This window comes from Oreochromis niloticus, linkage group LG15, assembly GCF_001858045.2.
Source record: "Oreochromis niloticus isolate F11D_XX linkage group LG15, O_niloticus_UMD_NMBU, whole genome shotgun sequence".
Taxonomy (NCBI): Eukaryota; Metazoa; Chordata; class Actinopteri; order Cichliformes; family Cichlidae; genus Oreochromis; species Oreochromis niloticus.
Genome location: NC_031980.2, coordinates 6,653,115 through 6,674,378, shown reverse-complemented (window position 1 = coordinate 6,674,378; position 21,264 = coordinate 6,653,115). Strand labels below are relative to the sequence as shown.

Sequence of the window (21,264 nt, the reverse complement as noted above, 5' to 3'; positions counted from 1 at the left end):
TCTGCTCTACCAGGTGTAACAATTGAGTTTAACATCCAGGCATCCATGAAAATGGAATTTATGACATTTAACGGCGTTAAAAGTTAGCAGGAAGTTAGCTCGCTAGCTTCTATCTAAATACAATATAGCATGTCCTGACTGCGGGGTTTTGGAAAAAAATTCAAACGTACAGCTCTGCTATAACTTCCAACATAAATGAAGACAGAAAACTAAACAGCAGTGACGTTTGTAGGGTTACTGAAGTTTGGCTAGCTGGTATATAATGATGTGCTACGTGACCGCTAGTGACACAGCTATGTTAGCATAACATAAACAAGCTAACTTTTTTTTCCACTCGATAAAAGTTAACGTGAGTGTTCTCGGTGGTCAGGAACACATGCAGGTTTGATGAATCACCGGCCACTGAAATTTAACTACATTTAGGTAGGGAGTTATTTAATTTGGCTTCCAAATAAATGCCCAAATAACTGCCTGCAGGCACTTTCTAAAAGAATTTGCTCCCAAATGTTTTCAGATAAGAATAACAATTATTTTCTATATTTTAAGTTGTCATACATGAATTAGGCAGTGTAAAATTCACGAATGTTTAATACAGAACAATTAAAGGACAGTGTTTACTTGCACGAAAATACAATAAAAAATACAATAAACTCAAAAAAGGGATTTCGGATCAAAACAAGACATTAAAAATATGAAAGAATATTGCTACTGCCTTCCAAAATAATCTTTATGATGCTCTTCACCGTCTTCATCATCCTCTCGCCTTTTTCAGTACTTTCTGTAAAGAAAGAATGGAAAAATTTTAGAGTGAGCTCAATTTGACACAACACTGAAATTTCTAACTTCTGTACAGTACGTTTAAAATATCTTTAATAATATGAAGAAGAAGTGCCAGCATACTGAGGGAATAAAATTATGGCTGTTTTATGTAGTTTCAATTACAATGATTAAAAGAAAAACTTCATAATGTAACAAGATGATAGCTTTTATTATTTTACAGTAACAGAAACTACCTAGCGTCGAGCAATTCTTTAAAAGTCTTTGAAATGCTAACATGTGATTTGAGTGAATGATTGTGTGTGCAGAGAAATACATTGGGGTTTTTTTTTTGTTTATTTTACTATTAAATAATGTGTATTTTCTGCTGTAAGGGCTGATTTATATATCAGTTATTCAATCAAGACCCCTCCAAAAAGGAAAAAAAACGTAGTTTACTCTTTTACATTTAGTGCTTTACAGTTATATACAGTGATGGAAATATTTAAAATAATTAAATCTCTAATTTTAAGGTTGTTTCGTTAAACGGAGAGACAGAACCAAACGATTAATCGGGAATCAACAGATTATCTAATGGTTTACTAATAAACAGTAAATCTCTAATCACTGGCTGATTAAATGATTGTGTTGTTAATGTAGTGCTGTGAACATAAACCGACCTTGGAGACTGCCCTGACGTGCTGAGCTCTGATCGTCGCAGATTTATCCTCAAACGCTTTGGCCTTCGCCTCTTCAGCCAGGCTGTTCAGGAACAGCAGTGTCAGCAGTTCGATCTGAGCACACAGGAGCAAAAACCAGCTGTTATTTGGCGTCGCTCATCTACCGGTCAGCTGCGGACAAAGCGATAGCCTACCATCGCCTCTGACGCCGGCCTCACGTTTATGTTGCCCTTCGCCTTCGTTTTAATTCTACTTTTCAGTCTGGGCGCTTTGTTCAGCATGTCGATGAAGTTTCTCTGTGAAACAAAAAAGGCACACCTCACGAAAAACGCTTGTTTACGTTTTCTAATATCCCGCTTTGTTGACTTCCGGTGTAGATTCTTCTTCGTGGTCTTATTAGCCGTTTACCTCCTTGCTTGTTTCATCCGCGCCATCTAGAACTTTGTACTGATTACTGCGCAAAGCAGTAAATCCTTTCTCACCTTGTATATTAACATACCAAAACATAAATAAATAAATAGATAAATAAATAAAAAGGTAGAAGATTTAAGACAAACATGACAAAATATTAGGGTTGAAACTTAGATAAAAGTAAAAGTAACATGCCCATGCTGGAAATCTTATAATTTGATGTAGAGAACATTTTTACATTCAACAATAATAAAATAACACAATAAAAATGAAGTTAAATAATTTTTTAAGTAAGTAAGTGAAAAGATTGGCATAAAAATAATATATACAGGTCAGGAAACAGCAGCAAGAAGATATAATTCATAGATTTGTAAATGTGTGTAGAAAATTATGTCCTGACAGGTTCACCTGTCACAATTTTTTTTTTACCTCTACAAATTATGTATCTTCTGTGTAAAAGCGCACAAATGTGGATACATTCTGAATAAAGAATCAAGCAAACAAGCAAACAAACAAAAAAACCATTAAAAGATATCATAAGAAATGAATCAATTTTCCACCAATTTTGGGATACAAATCAGCCCTTACAGCATAAGTAACACATTATTTAATAGTAAATAAACAAACAAACAAAAGATGGAAAGGGTAAAGAAAAACAAACTAAGTGATAGCACTTTGAAGGTTCATCAATGTATTTCCTTTTTTAAAATGTTCTGCATAGATGTGCAAATGACATATAATATCCATACATTTGCATAAACTCCTAAAACACAAACTGCAGGATTTTAAAGACCTGAATGTGTATTTTGAGGACAGGAGGAGAGGCAGTGCTTCCTGAATAAACAGATACAAGCGTCTCCTTCGACTCGGTATCTTTACGTTGTGTATGCTGCCATCCAGCGGCTGCTTTGCGCTATTACATCAGCAAACTCAGTCTTTCTGTATCCGGGTCGGCGGATCATGATGGCGGCCGCCGTGGACAAAACAGCCGGGATGAGTAAAATGCTGCAGTTTATGAAACTTATCGGACAACTGAAAGTGAGTTATAATAGAGAGAGAACAAAGACATCTCTATGTTGTTGTTGTAGATGTGTACATGTGGTATGTTCCTGCAGCTTCGTGTGTTTTTTGCCCCAAAACCTTAAGTGTACAGTATTTCCCCACAACGGAAAACCAGAAAAATCTATCATCAGAAGCCAGAGATATATTATCTTTTAGGTCTGCTTACCTGTAAAAACAAACAAACAAAGAACTTTAAAATATTCCTACTTGCACTCACGACGAGTTATCAAACACAGTGAAGTCAGTATCTGCACACAGAGTGTCCCAAAAAAACCCGATGAACCAGTTCTGAGACAGATATCTGCATGTGTGTCACTGATGGCTCATGAGTTGTGGCTGATATTACTCGCAGAGGGTGCCGCGGACTGGCTGGGTGTACAGGAATGTGAAGAAGCCGGAGAGTGTGTCCGACCACATGTACCGCATGGCCATGATGTCTCTGACCATCACTGACCCCACAGTGGACAGGGACAGGTGGGTCCCATACACCTGAAAATCAGTTTTTACACCATTATCTAAAAGGAAAGCTGAAAAACTTATAAATGTGCCTTCTCTTATGTGCTCTGGATCTCTTCCTGTTAAAAGGGACTTCTCCCTTTCCGACCATGTACTTGCTCATAGGAGATCACAGGGAATTGTTGCTCTTTCATATTGTAAGGTTTTTAGCTTGCAGTATAAAGGACCTTGACTGTTGTTGTGAACTCTTGTGTCTCCAGGTGCATAAAGCTGGCTCTGGTTCACGACATGGCAGAGTGCATTGTGGGAGACATCGCGCCATCAGATAACATCAGCAAAGCAGAGAAACACAGGAGAGAAGAGGCAAGCGACTTCATTATAAAGGAGGCGAATAATAAACTTGGCTGTAGTCTTAACTTCTCCTTGCCTTTCAGCAAGCGATGAAGCATCTAACGAGTCTTCTTCCGGAGGCTCTCAGACAGGAAGTCTACGCACTGTGGGATGTACGTCTCTGCAAACATGGCACTCGTTGCTTCCTGGCCACGTGCTCTATAAGTGGGATGCTTTGTCTTTTGTGCAGGAATATGAAACTCAGAGCAGTGCAGAGGCACGGCTGGTGAAACAGTTTGACCAGCTGGAGATGATCCTGCAGGCTCACGAGTATGAGGAGCTGGAGGGAACACCAGGAAGACTGCAGGAGTTCTTTGACTCCACAGCCGGTACGTCTCCAGCACGTCTATCGTAGCATTTACCCATTTTTCTACTTGCTCTGATCTTGCTGGGCTGTCTTTAGGTCGTTTCCACCACCCGGACGTTCTCCAGCTGGTCAGCTCTATGAACAAAGAGCGAGAAAGTCACATGACCAACACAGATGGCACAAGGACGTCTGAGCAATCGCAGGCTGCTGATTCGGCGCCTGAACAAGACCACACAACATCACACACTTCCTGACTGTAACACGCACACAGTGAACAGGACTTCTCAGTTAGCGGACAGAGATGCTGGATTCAGACAAACTATCTGTACAGGGACGCACAAGCTGTAATATTGTTTTTGTTTTGTCTAAATCACACCAGTTCATTGTTTTAGTCATTGTTTTATATGTTTGCAGTTTACACACATTATTGCGTATTTTAAACCTGCAAGACAAAGTTCAAAGCAAAGACTGGAGATTTTAAGTAGCGAATGACTTTTAAGGAAGCGCTACGTTTGTTTTAGTTAATTACATATTATTTAGTAACACCATTTCTTGATCTTGTGTTTGTGACAGCTTGTGTTTTTCGGTTATTTCATACTATGTACATCTTTAGTGTTTATTACTTGAATGTGAATCAGGTATGAATCTAAAAAGGATGCGCTCACACTTGGCTCCAGAAAGTAAACTTAGAGACTTCAAAACCCAAGTTTGGCATCACATTTATAACTGTAGTGAGAGTCCTCATCTTAACTAATGTGGTGTTTTAAACTTTTCACCTGTCCTGGTGTGATTAGATTTGTGATTGGCTGAATGAAGGAGGAGGTTTTTTACCCCCTCAACTAATATCTGGCCCATATAGTCCTCTTTCACTAGCTGGGCTTATGTCCTCATTTTAGGTTTGACAGCGTTTTCAGTAGATAAAGATACACGAAACATGAATTGAGCTGTGGTTTGGGTAAGGCCTTGGAGGGGACTGGCAGCGGCTCCTGGGCCTGGCAGATCCTGGCAGAAGTGAAAGAATTGAAAAATGGCAGGGAGGATGGGGCATGAAAACGAGAAGCTTGCAGAACTGGGTGATCATATATATGGATAAGAACAGGAAGTGGCGTGTTTAGAGACGTGGTCCTGCTCCTGAAATTCAGATACTTTAATGCAACAGTGTCGCTGCACCATTATGTTGTAGTCCATAAATTATAAGTGTGTTTTAGAAACAATGCTGCAGATAAACTATTATTTTAGTATTCTGCAGGTATTAATGTTTGTTCTTTTTTCCTCATGCTTTTCCAGAGTGCTGTAGAAACTGTAGAGTGACATCAGGTTTGGTTCAAACAATCTTTATTATACATACTAAAGTCATAAAAACAGTTATTGATCATTCACATACAGTGTTATTGTACATGATGGTCACAGTTATGTCTTTTTGTGTTTATGCTGTAAAGACCTTTATTACATAAAAGGTTTATTGAAATCAATTTTCCAAAGACAGAACAGAAAGAGTTATTTTTAGTGAGTCTGTTTCTGTTTATGGATTTTATTGAATGTATTTCAAGGACAGAGCCAAGCATTTTCTCATAGGAGAAGACCAAAAACAAAAGTTTAACACATGAAAGAGAACCTAAAAACTACGAAACACAAACGATTATTTACTACAAATAATACAAAGACAAAGTAATGAGTTCGCCACACAGAGCAGATTTGAAAAGTTGCAAAGGTCATTCCCATCGTTTACGGCACCAACATTTTTCAAAGTTATAGTGACACTGAATTCAATTTTTCAGCGATAAAATGTTCGTTCAAATCTGAGCTCATGTAGTTTCGGCACTTGCGTAACAGCATGCGCTGGATTAATGCGTCACATTTACAGCCAAGAATTGTGCTTCCGATGATACATCATGTCACACTGATGCTTTTTCACAAATACATCACTGCTTCCTGTAGTTGCTCTCACAGTTTGCATTTAGACATTCAAACAGACCCCAGCTGCAACTCCCAGCTCACTGCTGGCTGCTCCTCCCCAACCCCGTGTGTACATCAATGCGCTGAGTATATATCGTGAAATGCCGACAACAAAATGTTTTTAGATGCCACAGTGAAACCTGAGGAGCTAGATCTTCCGTAGTAGTGTAAAATAATTTATACAAAGGTCACCCAGGATGTTCAGGTTGATCACAGTCACATTTTTACAGCATTAAGTTATAAAACGACTTTGTTTTTTTAATCACAAACATATTTCTAGTAAAGATGTGAAACCGCAGTTTTAAGCTGTTCTGATAAAGAAAGGTAGCTGTTATAAAACTGATGCTGTGTTGAACATCTACTGACACTTTTTCCACTTGTCTTAAATTTACATATCACACGGAGGAATCCGCCTCTTGTTTTGTGTCTGGGGAAACCCAGCTGTGATCTGACAGCCGAGTGAACTACATGAGCACAAATGTGACAAAAAAAGAAGAAGAAAGAACCAGCTCGATATGCGGGGTTGAGGTTCAGTCTGTCTCCTGGAGCTGATGTGTAATCTGCTCAGACTCGTTTCATGTCGTGTTTCAGGTCATTTAAGGCCTAACTGCTAGCTGCTCCTCCCCAACCCCATCTCATCAACATCTGTGGTGTAACGTGGTTAGGAAACCTCTGGAGGACAGATGGCATTCATCAAATCCACTAAAAACCCTTCAACACTATAAATAGAAGGAAAACATTATAGGCTCCTTGCTCTCATTAGTCCCCGTATCATGTGAGGTTTAGAGTTGATCTTTTAAAATAAAAGCAGATGACTGCTGCCTTAGGGGTCATTTTGGGTAAATGTAATTATTTAGGTTGTAAGACCATCCGTATTCTGCAAAAGCGCCTTGACACTAAGGATCAAAACGTGTTGTGCACTGTTTCAGTCAGAGCTTTGAGTCAAAGTGCTGCGACACATCTGCAGCCGAGTTCCCGTTCAAGCCCTGGCTCGTGGTGAGGGTGGAGCCTTAACACTGCCTCCCGGAGCTGTCCATCAAGTTGTTGGTGGGCGTGTCCTGTGAGCTGGCGTGCGCTGCAGATGACAGGACGTCCTCAAAGCTGCCCCCACTCCCAGTGCTGCCAACCTTTGTCTGGGACAAGAAACAAGGGCACAAAAGTGTCACTGAAGCTGTCATTCTTGCTCTGTGGTGCTGCAGAGTCGACTCAAGGTGGCAGACTTTTACAAAGAGTGAAGCTGTCGGGCATTTGCAGGGCGTGTACATGGAGACAGGAGTCATTTCACCAGCTTTGGTTCCAACTTTGATGACCACCACAGCAGACTTCAAATCAAATAATCAAAATGTCACTAGTACAGATATTCAGCTTTGATTCAAGGAGTTTTACTTAAAAAATGCCATTAACTTTTTTTTAACTGTTTCGTTTTTTAGCCTGTAGATGGCCTCTCTCACTTGTACTGACATGTCTTTGGGCCTCATATCTAAAATTATAGTGAAAAGCTATGAAATACAAATTCAAAACTTTGAAACTTCAGATATTGTGTCTGCTTTGTTTGTCATTAAATAACGAGGGAACAAGAGTCACCTCATTACAGAACCGCTTGTCAGTGAATTTTCCAGTTACTTTTGAGCCACTGTTTGTAATTCATGAACCGTTAATGCAGCTGTTTTGTAAAGCCTCATGAATTAAAGCTGAAAGTCTGCACTTTAATCACAGCTTGATTGTTTGATTTAAAATCCTCTGTGATTGTGTAAAGCGGGAAAACTACAAAAATTGCATCTTAGGCCAAGAAATCATGTACCAAACTGATCATTTACATCACATTTAAAGCATCCATACATGAATGAGTGAAAATGTTGTGCTTTTAGTCAATTTGAAAACCAAAACTCTTAATACCTCTCTGGTGATCTAGTCGGGTAAAAACAGGGTCAGATTCACAGCTTACTAACCCATGAATGTTGCTTCCTAGTACACTCCTCTGGACTCTTAGGACTTGTTTTGGTATCACTATAAATGTCAATAATCAGTGGGTTCCCTGTCAGAGTGTAGGCTCATAATTACACACTAATTATAGTACTTCGTTTTGTGCGTCAGTACTTAGAAGCAGCAACCTGACCAGTTTCTTTATGCGCAGCGTTCACATGAAATAGTTTTTAGTTTATCTTGAAAAACATTCAAAAGTGCCTTTAAATGCCTCGGATTAAGTGAGACTACTTTAAACTACTTTTCACATGTTATCACTTTATAATGCTAAATCTCTCTCTCACACACACATGGTTTACCTTGATAGTGGAAACTGTATTCTCAACTTTCTCTTCAAAAGACCTGAAGCTGGGAGAGTTTCTGTGAAAAGGGGGGAAACATTATTAAAAAATAAAACCACATTTTGCTGTCTTATCACATGAGCACACAATTATTTGTCAAATCCTCTTCTTAAATAGATGAAGCGACTTTTGGCAGCTCCCTTATTCAAAAAGGGGTCGCCACAGCGCATGTTTGATTTGGGAAATATTCTGAAATAACACAATGGGGGGGGGGGGGGGTTTGGTACTACAAAATAAAAAAAGTCAAAATGACCTGAAGAAGTGAGCATGTGGAAAAAAAAACACACCAGGTATTTTTCCAGGTGTGTCAGGGTCAGAGTGCCCTTACCTAAATACAAATCAGAGCGAGTGTCGCATTAACTCTTAAAGACTGCACAGGATTATTTTGTGTGAATACACAAAAACCTCAAATCTGAAAAGATCATCTCACATATAAACCTCTCTCTCTCTCACACACACAAACACACACACACAAACACACACATAGACACACACAAAAGCACAGAGTGGTTACCTCATGGCGGGCATGCTCATAGAGTGTCTGATAGAGTAACTGTCCCCGGAGAGCGTGGTGAGAGAAGAGTTAATGATTAACACAGGTTACACACACTCACCAAACCAGAAACAAAGCCAAGAGTCAGAGCAGTGCTTAGCTGTTCTGTTCCGATGCTGTGCATGTGCAGAGTGTGACAGAGGATTACGTACAGGAAAGCAGTTACATTTCAAAAGATATGCAAGCAGTGAATTAGCAGCAGCCACTCCAGAGTTTCTCTTGTATTTTCATTAATCTCTCTTCAATAGATTTATTCAATAAAACTATTAATTTAAAAGTGAAAAATCCAATGTGGTTCTAAATTTGTTTGTTATTAGCTTAGCTTTAGCACTCTCTGCACACAGGGAAGTGCAGCCGCTCATGTGACTCAGGAAGATAGTTTCTCTCCCTGAAAACAAAACCAATGATGTGATTCTGGGCTCAGACCAGCAGCTGACTGAGTCCATACTGTGCTGTCCAGTTAGTGCTATCAGCTGATCTGACTGAGATCTACTCACTGCACCAGACTTCTTACTGTGATATAATCTACTGTGCGGCTCCTTACCCTATGGAGTTGGATCTTAGGAAGCATGAAAAAAGACGGAAAAACATTTTAGGATACTTGGACGAGCCGATGTCAGCATTAGAGTCACACTCTGTCAAATTCACTTTACCGAACATTAATATCATCAATACAAAACTATTTAACTACAAAAGGCAAACTGCCACTACTACACTTATTTTAGGTAACACAAGTAACCAACTCTTTGAAACTCGACTCTTAAAACATGTGTAAACAATCTGTGTTAGAAGAAGAAAACAGAAGAAGAACAAGGGAAACAGTGTCACAGTGACTGGAAACCCAGCTGTGGGACTCAGACAAACAACAGTGTAAATCATCTTTGTAACAGTTTGTTTTCTATTAATCTAACTGTAACGTGATTTTTTCTAGGTTGTGGGCTGCTTTTCATTGGTCAGTGTTAATTGCACAGCATTAACACATGTTATACCAGACAGGCAGCTCCTATTCATATTTGCATGAACATTTTGTGGCACATCCAGTATTTATAGTTCATTTCTAAATGTGCAAGTTAAACCTTTCAACATTTTTTTGTTGATCATAAAATAACAATTATGTAATAGATAGTGACAGACAGACAGACAGACAGATAGATAGATCAATAGATTTCCACAGCAAAAATATTCAAATAAGTTCATGCCCACACAAACCAAACCTGTGTAAAGTGTAAGAACATACCTCCGTGGGAACAGTAACTCTAGACCAAACATGCTGGAATATAAGATAATAAGTTGTTGCTTATCTGCAATTGATATCCTCAAAAAAGGATACATTAAATTACACAGGGAAGTACTGAAAGTATAGTATAATTTTAATTGTATAATTAGAATAGTATAATAAGTATATAAGTATAGTATTGGTATAGAATAATTAAGTGTAATTGTGCTTCCACTTGAAGCCAAAGAAAGCCAAACTGTCTGCAGAAAAGACTTCTGATTGATTCACCACTATTACATTATTAATATGAAGTATTATTATTATGAAGTACCAGCAACATGGGCCTGATGACATATTGTGGTGTCCTCACTGAGCTTTTGGTTCCTAACCTTCAAAAGCTTTTTTTGTGCTTTCACCTGCACATCCTGGAAATACTTAGTGCATCACCAATGCACTGTCACGCAGTCAGCTGTGCACACTTAACACAGGGACACATGCTTTCCTGCAAAACACCCCAACATTGTGTGTGTGTGTATCCGTCTCTCAAACAGAGCAATGCAGACTGTCAGCTCAACAACAAGAGAGAGAAAGTGACCGAGGGAGACAGCCGCTGCTTCGAGCCCTTTGACTCAGAAAGCAGCTTAGTGCTTCTTACATAATCTGATGCTGCCTTGAACCGTTTAGACCAAGAGTCAAAACTCTGCTGTCTGAGACACAGAGATGGGTAGCACAGATAGAAAGTGTCACTGAGCTGGGTAAAAGTGGAGACGCACGCGGGGCAGATGGGTTAAACAGGAATGCCTGTGTTAGTTACACAGATGAGCTGATAATGGAGCTTTAAGATGAGCAAGTGGCTGCAACGAGCACGTTTAAATGGTATCTTTTGTGAGCTACAAGCACACATGCAACAACATTTAAAGACTGAATGGCACGCGAGTGAAAAAGTTCAAAGACTAAAGCAATTAATGGGATCGATCCCCGTGTTTAGACAAAGGAAGCCGGGTTTAATACAAGATGCTCTTGACCTGTCATCAGAACTACTAGCACAGCTTTTATGAAGATAAAATCCACCTTTAGTTAGGCTTTGATTCATTAGCACATATTCCTCTGCAGAAGGACGACATTTTTAATACACTATTTGGCCAACATGCTTCACTGAAGAGGCAAAATGACTTTAGACATTTGAAACAGTTTATCTAATCTACGTTTAAAACCGTTTGCAGATCGGGTGTCACAGAAGGCAACGCCATGTGTCCACAGAACAACCAAATTTATTGGGTGACTGTGCCCACACGGTTTGCATACAACTACTGTCACTGTTAAAGCTGTTTGGCAAATGTGAAGCAGGAAATTCAAGTCTGTTCAGTGAACATGTGACCATCAGTCTGTACCTCATATCTCCAATCTTCCTGGTGATGGTGCTGCCGAGCGTGCTGAAGGCTGCCGAGGTTCTCTGTCCCGCTGTGGAAAGCGTCTCTGATGTCTTCTTGTAGCTGCCAAAAACCCCCAAAACAAAACACACAAAGGTGCATGCAGTGAAAGATAAAGACGCATACACAACACAGGCTTATGCGGAGAAAAAAGCATGAGCACGCTGTAATTAAAACTTGCACTACTGAGTTTTTACAGGAGCAAATGGAATAAGTCACAGTGCATGTTGGGTGATTCTTTTAGCTGATCATCCATGTGTGCAATCATTTTTACAAAGCATCACCTCAATCACTGGCAATAAAAATCACCATCTAGCTTATTTTGAAATCATTTATTAGCGTTTTAATAATCACTGACAATGATGTGGTTTCACTTTTAACAGTCAAGCCTAAAAAAACACTATTATAAATTATCTGCTTCACATTTGGTAAGTAAAAAGGTGAACACATCACTTTAAGGCCCTACTTTGCTTTTTTGGATTGTAGAAATTTGACATGAATTTATGTTGGGCCTGTTTTCATCCGGATCATCTATCACAGCTTCTCGCATGTCTGTGTTGCCCAGTTTCTCTAAGACCACACATTGCTGTGGTCACCCTGGTTCATTATAGATGAGGATGGAGTCTGTGTGTGTAAGGTGATCTTCGGGGTAAAGTGTAACTGGATAAGAAAGCCGGCCTTCAGAGACTATCCTCTTGCTCTTCTTCGTCTCTTGTTGTCTGGATAAAAGCTCAGTGCTGACCATCTGATCAGGAAATTTGATTGTTTCTATGCAGACAGAGAGACTAAAAGATCTTACAGAAACAACATTTTGGAGATGAGATGATGGCTCTGTAGCTTAGTATTCCCATCAAGAGACTTACCAAGTACCTTTGGAGCTAACTATTATCACCTGGTCTTGTACAGATAAATGAAAAATTAAAAGGAAAACCCAACACAATAGTAGTTGGGTTCTTAGTAAGGTGTTAGGTTAACACATGCTGCCAGAACAGCTTCAATGTATCCTAGCATGTCTCTGAAGCTCTAGTGGAGGGATAAAAATCATTCTTATAGAAGACACTCCCGATCATAGTGATAAGGAACACAGTGTAACAAGCACTGGATTCACATGAGATGTGGTGACTGGGCACATGATTCACTACTTTTCATTTTCTCCAACTATCTGGATGTCATCTTTGAAAAAAAACCCCACTCCTTTTGAGATAGAAATGTAGGATCACTGGGTAAATTTGCACTTAAGTGCAGCGACCCTCCCCTCTAAACTATCATCTGTTTGTCCATCCGTTAACTATCCCTGTTTGTCCAACAGCTGAAGCCTGAGTCGATCGCCGTGCCATGCATGCAGAGCATTACAGAACCACCAGATCTTCTTATTATGGAGGTCGAGGCTTTCTGTTTTCCTTTTAATTTGTCACTCTTTGAAATTTTTTGGAAAGAACAGAAAACCAACACATTTCCCAAAACTCCAAACTATTCCTATGAATCTTTAAATAAGAGTAAGTCCTGCAGATCTGCATGAACATCAAAGCCCCGGTAAAATCAAACCTTAAACCTGCAGGGCTGCACGTTTTGTACCATTTCATTCACTATTAGTTTGGTAGATAGTTGTACACTTTTTAAAGCAGACAGTTTGAAATCAATATTTCTTTAAGGGAATTTTTTTTTTTTTACAATTACACCGACAGCTTCTCTTTTAAAAAAAGAGAAGTACACAAACAATAAATGTTTCCTGTTACAGGTAGGGAAGTGACATTTACAAGAAAATCATAGTACAGTACAATGACTTCCAGCTGCTAAAGGGAACATGTGCTACTAATTGTGCACTGAGGACAACCATACCCTTCAGCACTGGGTGATATGTTTTGATCAGGTTTATGGTGTCTGTTACAGTGAGCACAACAAAGATAACAAATCACACACATGCTGTGCAGCCAGGAGCAGAACATTATGTTTTTTTTAATTAGCTTTTTGATATCTGGCACTCGTTTTGGATAGTCGATGCTGGCTGTTAAGAAGAGAGAAACCTGCTCTTTGTGTGATTACTTTGAGTGTGTCCTATGAAGGGCATCAGTGTTTACAGCCAACATGAAAGCCATTCTGCCGTGTACACTTCGAAACACACACCTTATTAAGCATACAAATTCTTTCTTTGTTTCCTAGTTGTGTGATGTAGCCTCTCTCTCACACACACACACTGTAACTTACGCTACTGAGCTCTGCATGTCGTGCCAGCCTCTGCTGAAGTTGGTTTTGAGCTCGCTCAGAGGAGTGATGCCCAGTTTCTGTTTGAGCTCTGCATGCTGCTTCTCTTTGGAAGACAAAACCTGCCTCAGTGTGCCGATCTCCTCTTCCAGCTGGACATCACAGAAAGACAAAGAGCTTCTAAAGTGACTTCATAGACCGAGATAAAAAAGTCATCATTCTAATGCTAAAGATCCATTTGTGTTCTTGTGTGTGTGTGTGTGTGTGTGTGTGTGTGTGTGTGTGTGTGTGTGTGTGTGTGTGTTTACTTTAGCTAACTCTTGCTGAATCTCCTCCCTCTCTTCCTCTGTCATGGAGGCGCTCAGGTTGACCTCTGACACCAAGTCTTCATCAGCCTCTCTCAGTGGCTCCGAGTCCAGAAAACCTGTGTGAAACGCACACAAAGGCACCATAAATGCACTTTAGTGTGTCCATGTGTGACCTTAAAACTGACGACACCCTAATGACAGGGTGTGAATTCAACATTTCAAGGTGATACTTATGCTTAAAATCTGGTCCCTGAGCACCAGGAAATCTGTACTTGGTGCAGATTTATTTCCTGGTTTCGTTCCTTGTTTTGTTGCCATCGTGTATTTTTAAAATAAGCCATGTCAGAGACACTCTGGCATCCATGCCTCATTCTACCTTTTTCTGCTTTTATTGTTTTCTCTGACTCTGCTTTTTCCACGTTTTCTGTGTCTGTCTCCATCTCTGATCGTGTCTCTGACAGTTATGTAATCTGCGGCTGCAGCCTGTAGCGCTCTAATCTGGCTTAACTGATGTGGATTATCGTGCTTAAACTCTGCTGACCAACACCACAGGCAAACACAAACACTAACGCACACTCAAACAAGATGGGTTGAGATTTCGGGGAGGAGAGCGAATTTTAAGTTGCAGTGATTGATTTTTAGTTTTGTAGCAAATGAAAAACATGCGCATGGGGAAAAGCGTTGAATCGAGATTAAAGACATTATGTAAAACCTCTGCTTGTTTACAACAGCAGCATCGCAGCCGTCTGCCCAACTTAGGAGCTAAAAGAAGTGAAATATGATTAGACAGGACAGGTTTATATGATAAACATTTTTCTGTCAGATTCTGCCTCCAACAGAAATATTTAGTGATTTCCTGTGAACAGCACGACGCTGACAGAACACACACATACTTCAGATGCAGAACCTGAATGAAACAACTACAGTAAATGACACTTTCTGATTAGCAATGTTTATTTACTTTTTGATTCTATTGAAATAATAGTTGCACAGAGGTGCAAAGACCCAAAATAAAGCAGGAGCTAAAGGTGAACTCGTTTAGACTATTTTAGTATGATCCGTCTCATACTGTTGCACCATTTCCTTTTATGATATTTGTAAAGGGCTTAACAGCAGCACACAGTACCAGGAAACAGCAGGAGGGCAGTGTACACACAACGCAAGAAAGGTAAATACACGCAAGCCGTGTGTCAATGAGCACTTAAAGTTATCCCTTTAAATGCTGACTCAGACGCCATTTCGACAGGATGGAAGTAAAACGTTTTCACGTACCTGCGGTGAGGTGTCCTCTCTCTTGATGTGGCCGCATTATAAGACAGGTGAGGGGACAGTGAGGTTAGTAAAGACTAATGTACTGCACTGTGCCGCCACTCTCCACTGACTGTAGTGGCTACTTTAACATATCAGCAGTTCAGTTCTTTGAAAACTAAGGTTAAAGGGGACACAGCAGCAGCTCATGCAGCAAACTCACACACAAAAACAGCGTACAACACGAAACTCAAGCACAGCTTGCAGCAGTTCAGTCCATTGCAGCTCTTTCTATAGTAAAGAGGTTTTTCTGCTAACATTACACAGCAGGAGGACAATGAGATTTGAAACCCCTGCGGTTTCAATAAAGCTTTTCATGTCTGTCTCAAGTGCACTCAGAAAGCAGTGTCCCTGTTTACACAGCCAGGAGAAGACCTTAAATAGCCAGGCAGAGCCCTGGTTTAGATATTTTCTACCAGAGTTGGTAAAGCTTGGGAAACAAAACACTACACAACACACCATCTCTGCTGAAGTTAGTCTGCAAGGTTCAGATTATGTTTTCTTTTCAAAGTGCTTTTGATTATAAAGGTAAAAACTTTTTGGCTAACCTTGATTTCCTTTTAGCTAATTTTTTTAAGACATAGGCTATGTCTGTCTGTCCAAAACCTTTGAGGTCCACCAAAATATTGCTTTAGCTAAGAAAAACCCTGCTTAAGAGTAGTTATAAGGCATCTTATGCCTTTATTTGACAGTGAAATATAGGTAAGAGTGAAAGGGGAATAACCTGCAGAAAAGTTAATGTTCATTGGGTAAAATCAAACAGACAGATATTGAAAACAGGATTCAGTGTAAGATCAGGTACTGACAACCTCAATTTCCCACGTCTTCAAACAGGTCTAGAGACCAGTTGGGGATCCTCTAACAAACAGTGGTTGCAAGGGAAAATGTGTATTCTCTGACTGGCTGGCAAGTGGTTGCTGGCAGTCGCTAGCAAGAAACAGGTTGCAAAGAAACGGTGCTGCTGCAGTAGAAGGGATGATTGGTCGCCTTCAAAGTAAAAGTTTCGCGATAATACACAGCATTTGATTTCTCCATGTCCAATTGCTGTCAACTTTTTCAATTTTGCTGAAGCTCGGTGGTTTGTTAGCAAGTGTTTGAAGGCAGGTCTGCGTCTTCCATGCAAACTACAATGCTAGCGACAAAAGCAATCAGAAGCAAGTTTTAGCTGTGGGACGTTCTCTGCGACTGACTTCACCTGGCAGCAGCAACCAGTTCAGAAATACACATTTCCTCAAAAACTGGTCTCTAGGCCTGTGTGACTGAGACTTTATAATAAAACAGGAGCAGTGGGCCACTAGAAATGTGCAGGCAACATCTAACAACGAGAAGATTAAACTTTGTGAAAAGTCACAATGCTAATTTCATGTTGTTTTTATAATACTTTAAATACATACAATATACAACCATTTTTTAAAAACCATGTTCTACAACAAAAAGACCTTTTGCTTGAACACTTAACATATTGTAGACTCTTGGTAACAGAAAGAAAATGCATTAAAAAAAATTTGCAGGAAGTTTGATTTATTAAATTTATCTGATTGGTTAATTGTTTGATTACATTTTCCTTGTTGCTGTTGTTAGGCTGAGTGTGGTCTATATCTGAGACTAAATGCAAACTGTATTGAATACAGTGGGGTCTGTGTGTTTGCTTTTCAATTATAACCGCTAGGGATATATCCCATGTGAAATTCTAGATGGATATTATGTTAACGTGACACAAGTGATAAACAACAGTCACTGCCACCTCTGAATGCAATCTCATTTGAGGACACCTTTTAATGGCTTTGTTACAGATCAGATTGCCTGATGCTTTCATGTTGCTTGTGCCAACAGAAGCCCTAGGGGTAGCTGTAGGTTTAAATGTTCAGCCAAAGTGAACGACTGATCTAATCTACAGGCTCTATATCTACATCCCTTGTCACCTGTGCTGTCCAGCTGCATATTCCAAGCGGTGGACGTGGCCCAGGTGTCAGACACTGATGTGTGACCCCACCGGCTGTCCCCTGAGGGTGAGGTTTTACCCCATTCTGTCAGGTTTTCCCCATTTTGGACGATGGAGGCCAAACCTTCCCCATATGAGCTTCTCCTAAGGGACTCCTCATCAGAGGGGTAAAACTTACCCTGATTCAAACCTGAGCAAAGTCACAGTTTAAAACATGTTCAGTACCTGAGGAAAACACAACTTTTATAATATTTTAGCTTAAGGAAGGGGAAAAAGGCAAAAGCGGGAAAGCTCACAGGCTGTGAAACTGCCTGTAAGCATATAGGAAGTTCCTGCAGACAGAACAGAGTGCTTACTGGTTTAAGGGAAACACAGGAATGTGAGTAATTTCATACAGTCAGCAACATCTCATATAACTGCTTTTTTTTTGCCAGTGCTTTTACGTATACAGTATATCCCTCAAATGGTTTGCACTGTAACAGAAATGCATTTTCTTCCAAAACGGATGAAAGACGTTGAAACTTCACCCAGCAGACACAATGTTAGCATTTACAAGGTTTTCATAAAACCTATGAGGGCTTTTTAAAGGAGACAGCTGCATGTGGTGGAAGAAAACACAGTTGGTGAGAGCTGAGAGTGTGAAATGAAAACGGTAACAAAGTGTACTGCGATACTGAAACAATCCACCGAAGATGTTAAAATGCACTGCAGGACTGAGGTGGACCACAATTTTCTGTGGCTATGAGCAAAAACCTGTCATATTACACGTAGCATATATTTTTCTGTTCTATTGCAGAAACATTTCTTGTGGTTTAAATGTATTCCCACATATACATTCATATTTCGGGTCTTTGAAAAGATAAATTATTTGTTATTTAACAGGTATCACGCACTCAAATCAGCCTGATCACTGCTGCTTTGGGTAAAGTTATATCAAATTTAATGGAAGGAATGACTTTCCCTCCAATTTAAGGAATAAAATTCCAGTCTTTTTGTCTTTTTACTTGTTGGTTTATTCACACAGACCAAACTCACTCATCTGACTGTTCGTTAAATCAACACTGAATCACAGTAGGGCAATAAGTGCTGCACTAATCCCTATAGATAGGCACTTTTAAACATTCTGCACTTTTACTGTACCGGCATCACAATCAGCGATGCTTCAGCATTGCTCAGAGCACCACCGCATGACATGGTTTTATGCTTTTTGTGATTCAGGGTGGATTTACAGGTTTCTTTTGTTTTACTGGGAGAGTTGAGTCTTACCCTGCTCTCCCTCGTGTATGGCTGAATCAACCCATTCCTCTCCGGGGCCCATGCTGCCCCAGTCCACCACTGATCCACTCAGAACACTAGAGTACATCTCTGCAGCGGAGCAAGGCAGCAGGGTGAGGGGACACAAGAAATCCGGTTATACATGCAAACATGGAGACTTGTTCTCCTCCCTGAGAGCTGTAGTTAGGCCCAGCTCAGTGCAGGAACAGGAAACCTGACTTTTGACCCTCTGTGGCACTGAAACGAACTTCTCCAAGCTCTTTAAACAGGATGTACCTCCTCATTATTTAGAGACCCAGACCAAGAAGAAATCAGTGCCACAGAGGGTTCACAACAGGATCTTGTATAACTTTGAAACAATCCAGAAAGAATATCTCAGGCTATTAGGCAATACAAGCTCCCTTCTTGCAGATGAAATCTCATTACACCACACTCCTGCACTACAGGAGGAAGTTGGCCAGGATAAGGCCAGTTTCACTTACAATATGTCCATCTGGTTCCACATTTTGACAATGAGGAAAAGCTGACTGGCAAAAACAGTTTTTCCAGGGAAGAAAAAAAAATCATGCACTTGGGTGGAAAAACACTGAGCAAACATTTTAATCTAAAAGCACATTTTATGGTAATAAAGAAGCGTAATTTCCTCAGAGGTGGGTCTAATACAGCAACATGTGTGATTTTAGCCACTCAAAGCAGGTAACAACAGACTGTGAGGGTCTTTTAGCACTAACACTGATTTATGTCATAGGGTGCTCAGTCAGAAGAAAATTGTCTCCTTCTTTACTGTCCATTCTGTGTGTCTCGTCCCTCCCCTGCTTTTTTGTGGGGGTGAAATACCTTCGGTCACAAGATTACCATTCAGCCCAGCGGTCATGTGGCTATGCTAAATCAGAGGCTTGGGGATGGTCATACGGCTGAAAAAAAATTAATTAAAGCTGGCAAACAGTAGATACTGCACAAAACATATACAGCAGTTACCACTTTTTAAAAAAATCCCTGTTCCTGACATTACAGCTGCTTGTACATGGGTAACCAAAAAGCCATCAGCTCACACATTGTAAGTATTGCTTTATAATCACAAATAAGTTGATTATAAAGTTCATATTCCCATATAAGAGTCTTTTTTCCACTCCCTCTCTGAGGCTTTCAGGCTTCCTGTTAGCTGTAAAAGGTACCTATTTAGAACCAGACTGCAAAGGAATGCAATTACCTACCTGAATAAGCAAGCCTTTATATCCTACTGACTGCACAAGCGAGCTACTGCAGCTTTCATTTTCACAATTCATTTGGTCTGAGCAGTCAGTCAAAGTTATTTATCTATAGCTTGGAGTCACTCTGTACTCTAAAAACAACACAGATTCTTTGCACTGCTGTAGCAAACGAAAGCAATACGTCTTCTGAAAGGACTTCTGCAGCAGTGATTTTTCCTCCTGCAGCACCTGCAGCAGACCAAAGCGCAGAGGTGGTGGACAGGGGAAGGGTGCAGGGGGGCTAAGCCAATTCCTGAGGTGAATAGAAAGCATTCTGGCTTTGCAGAACTTCCACAAATAGCATGAAAGTCTGCACAGAGAGGGGGTAAACAGTAGCCAGCCCAGGATTTGGTCAGGAGTTTCCATGTCGTCTTACAGTGTGCGTGCGTGTGTGTGCCTGAAGCTTCTTAACTGTTGCACTGCTTTTTAAAAACGCAGCTCTCTCCACAAACAGTCTTTACACTGAAGGCGCCATGCAGCAACAGATGAAGCTGACATAAGCAGCAGCAGATGCTCCGCTTTATACACTTTTTTCTCTTCTCCATTCCCACCCCGACGTCAAAACAGTGGCGCGTGCAACACTCAAGTTCAGCTCATTATCAGATCAACAGGAAACAAAGAGTGACGCTGCAGGTTTAGTTATCCCGGTCTGAGAGGTAAGAAACGGCACTCACTCACCTTGCTGCCTGGTTTCCATGAGCGACGCACAGGTGAGCTTCACAACAAATAATAATTTTTTTTTTTTTAAAGCGCTCTGAGTCACACAAGGCTCGGCCGCACGCGCAGCAGCACCGCTCCTCGGGTCAGTCCGTGTGTCAAGTTTTCTTGGATGTCACGCGCTGGGCCAGTTCCCGGGCGGAGCCTGCAGCGCGAGCCAATGAGCGCGCGCAGTTTTAATGTAGTTAATTTGCTTCGTGCACAGGAAGCTGCGCTCGGTGGACACAACGAAGGTACCACAGCGATAAAAGTCCAGAAAATAAACGTGTTTGTTGGAGGTGGAGAAATATTTTCATTTTCATTATTTTTAAAAAAATAAAACGTAACATAATAATACAAATAAAGAGATAAAAATAAGATAAATATTTAAATGTAACCATCTTGGATGTAGCGAGCTACCAGTACATATAAAGTAATGCATGTGCTACACTGCTGCACTGTCCTGTGCACTTATTATTTCACTCATGTCTAATTGTATCTTTTAAATCGATGCTTTCATTTTGTGCTGTGATTTAAATCTATTTATTTATGTAATTTTTTTCTAGTGTATTTTTATTCCTGTGTTTAACACTTTTGTCAGTGGTTTCTGTTTTTAAAGTGCTTTATAAATAAAGTTGGCTTTGCTCGTACTGGTGTGTTTGTACCACTCCTTCTGACACCACTACTCACAGTCCAGTTGAACACTAAATAAGCCACTTAGTGTTATTGCTTGTTTTTGTTT

General features: G+C 40.2%; 3 protein-coding genes across 9 annotated transcripts; 1 reads left to right on the top strand and 2 right to left on the bottom strand.

Moving 5' to 3' along the window:
- Window positions 1-570: 570 nt before the first annotated feature.
- On the bottom strand, window positions 571-1,838 carry LOC100696332 (centromere protein W). The gene is made up of 3 exons (XM_025898693.1): window positions 1,631-1,838; window positions 1,437-1,550; window positions 571-778 (listed from the first exon to the last, which is right to left on the bottom strand). The coding sequence occupies exons 1-3, from the start codon at window positions 1,715-1,717 to the stop codon at window positions 752-754; spliced, it is 228 nt and encodes a 75-aa protein (XP_025754478.1). The 5' UTR covers window positions 1,718-1,838; the 3' UTR covers window positions 571-751.
- Window positions 1,839-2,724: 886 nt separating this feature from the next.
- On the top strand, window positions 2,725-6,454 carry hddc2 (HD domain containing 2). The gene is made up of 6 exons (XM_003440624.5): window positions 2,725-2,885; window positions 3,262-3,383; window positions 3,626-3,728; window positions 3,800-3,868; window positions 3,946-4,084; window positions 4,159-6,454. Exons 1-6 carry the CDS (start codon window positions 2,808-2,810, stop codon window positions 4,314-4,316), a joined length of 669 nt encoding a protein of 222 aa, XP_003440672.2. The 5' UTR covers window positions 2,725-2,807; the 3' UTR covers window positions 4,317-6,454.
- tpd52l1 (tpd52 like 1) lies at window positions 5,461-21,076 on the bottom strand. 7 transcript variants are annotated; one of them, XM_019345744.2, is made up of 11 exons: window positions 18,568-20,494; window positions 17,282-17,491; window positions 15,324-15,344; window positions 14,052-14,167; window positions 13,747-13,895; window positions 11,503-11,604; window positions 10,133-10,165; window positions 9,440-9,454; window positions 8,857-8,895; window positions 8,301-8,361; window positions 6,240-7,151 (listed from the first exon to the last, which is right to left on the bottom strand). In XM_019345744.2, exons 1-11 carry the CDS (start codon window positions 18,662-18,664, stop codon window positions 7,029-7,031), a joined length of 966 nt encoding a protein of 321 aa, XP_019201289.1. In that variant the 5' UTR covers window positions 18,665-20,494; the 3' UTR covers window positions 6,240-7,028. The 7 variants fall into 7 exon arrangements, with proteins under 7 accessions (XP_019201293.1, XP_013124278.1, XP_019201289.1 ...); XM_019345745.2 differs by lacking the exon at window positions 10,133-10,165 and having other exon boundaries at window positions 18,568-20,493; XM_025898692.1 differs by lacking the exon at window positions 17,282-17,491 and having other exon boundaries at window positions 18,568-20,490.
- Window positions 21,077-21,264: the final 188 nt, after the last annotated feature.

Coding starts and splice junctions, on each gene's coding strand:
- LOC100696332 (XM_025898693.1), bottom strand. CDS start 1,717: ATGCTGAACAAAGCGCCCAGACTGAAAAGTAGAATTAAAACGAAGGCG. Junction 1,551..1,630: donor GGCCGGCGTCAGAGGCGATG/GTAGGCTATCGC, acceptor CTGTGTGCTCAG/ATCGAACTGCTGACACTGCT. Junction 779..1,436: donor ACGTCAGGGCAGTCTCCAAG/GTCGGTTTATGT, acceptor CTTTCTTTACAG/AAAGTACTGAAAAAGGCGAG.
- hddc2 (XM_003440624.5), top strand. CDS start 2,808: ATGATGGCGGCCGCCGTGGACAAAACAGCCGGGATGAGTAAAATGCTG. Junction 3,869..3,945: donor AAGTCTACGCACTGTGGGAT/GTACGTCTCTGC, acceptor TCTTTTGTGCAG/GAATATGAAACTCAGAGCAG. Junction 4,085..4,158: donor GTTCTTTGACTCCACAGCCG/GTACGTCTCCAG, acceptor GGCTGTCTTTAG/GTCGTTTCCACCACCCGGAC.
- tpd52l1 (XM_019345744.2), bottom strand. CDS start 18,664: ATGTACTCTAGTGTTCTGAGTGGATCAGTGGTGGACTGGGGCAGCATG. Junction 17,492..18,567: donor CATACACGAGGGAGAGCAGG/GTAAGACTCAAC, acceptor GACTTTGCTCAG/GTTTGAATCAGGGTAAGTTT. Junction 7,152..8,300: donor ATACAGTTTCCACTATCAAG/GTAAACCATGTG, acceptor TTCTTGTCCCAG/ACAAAGGTTGGCAGCACTGG.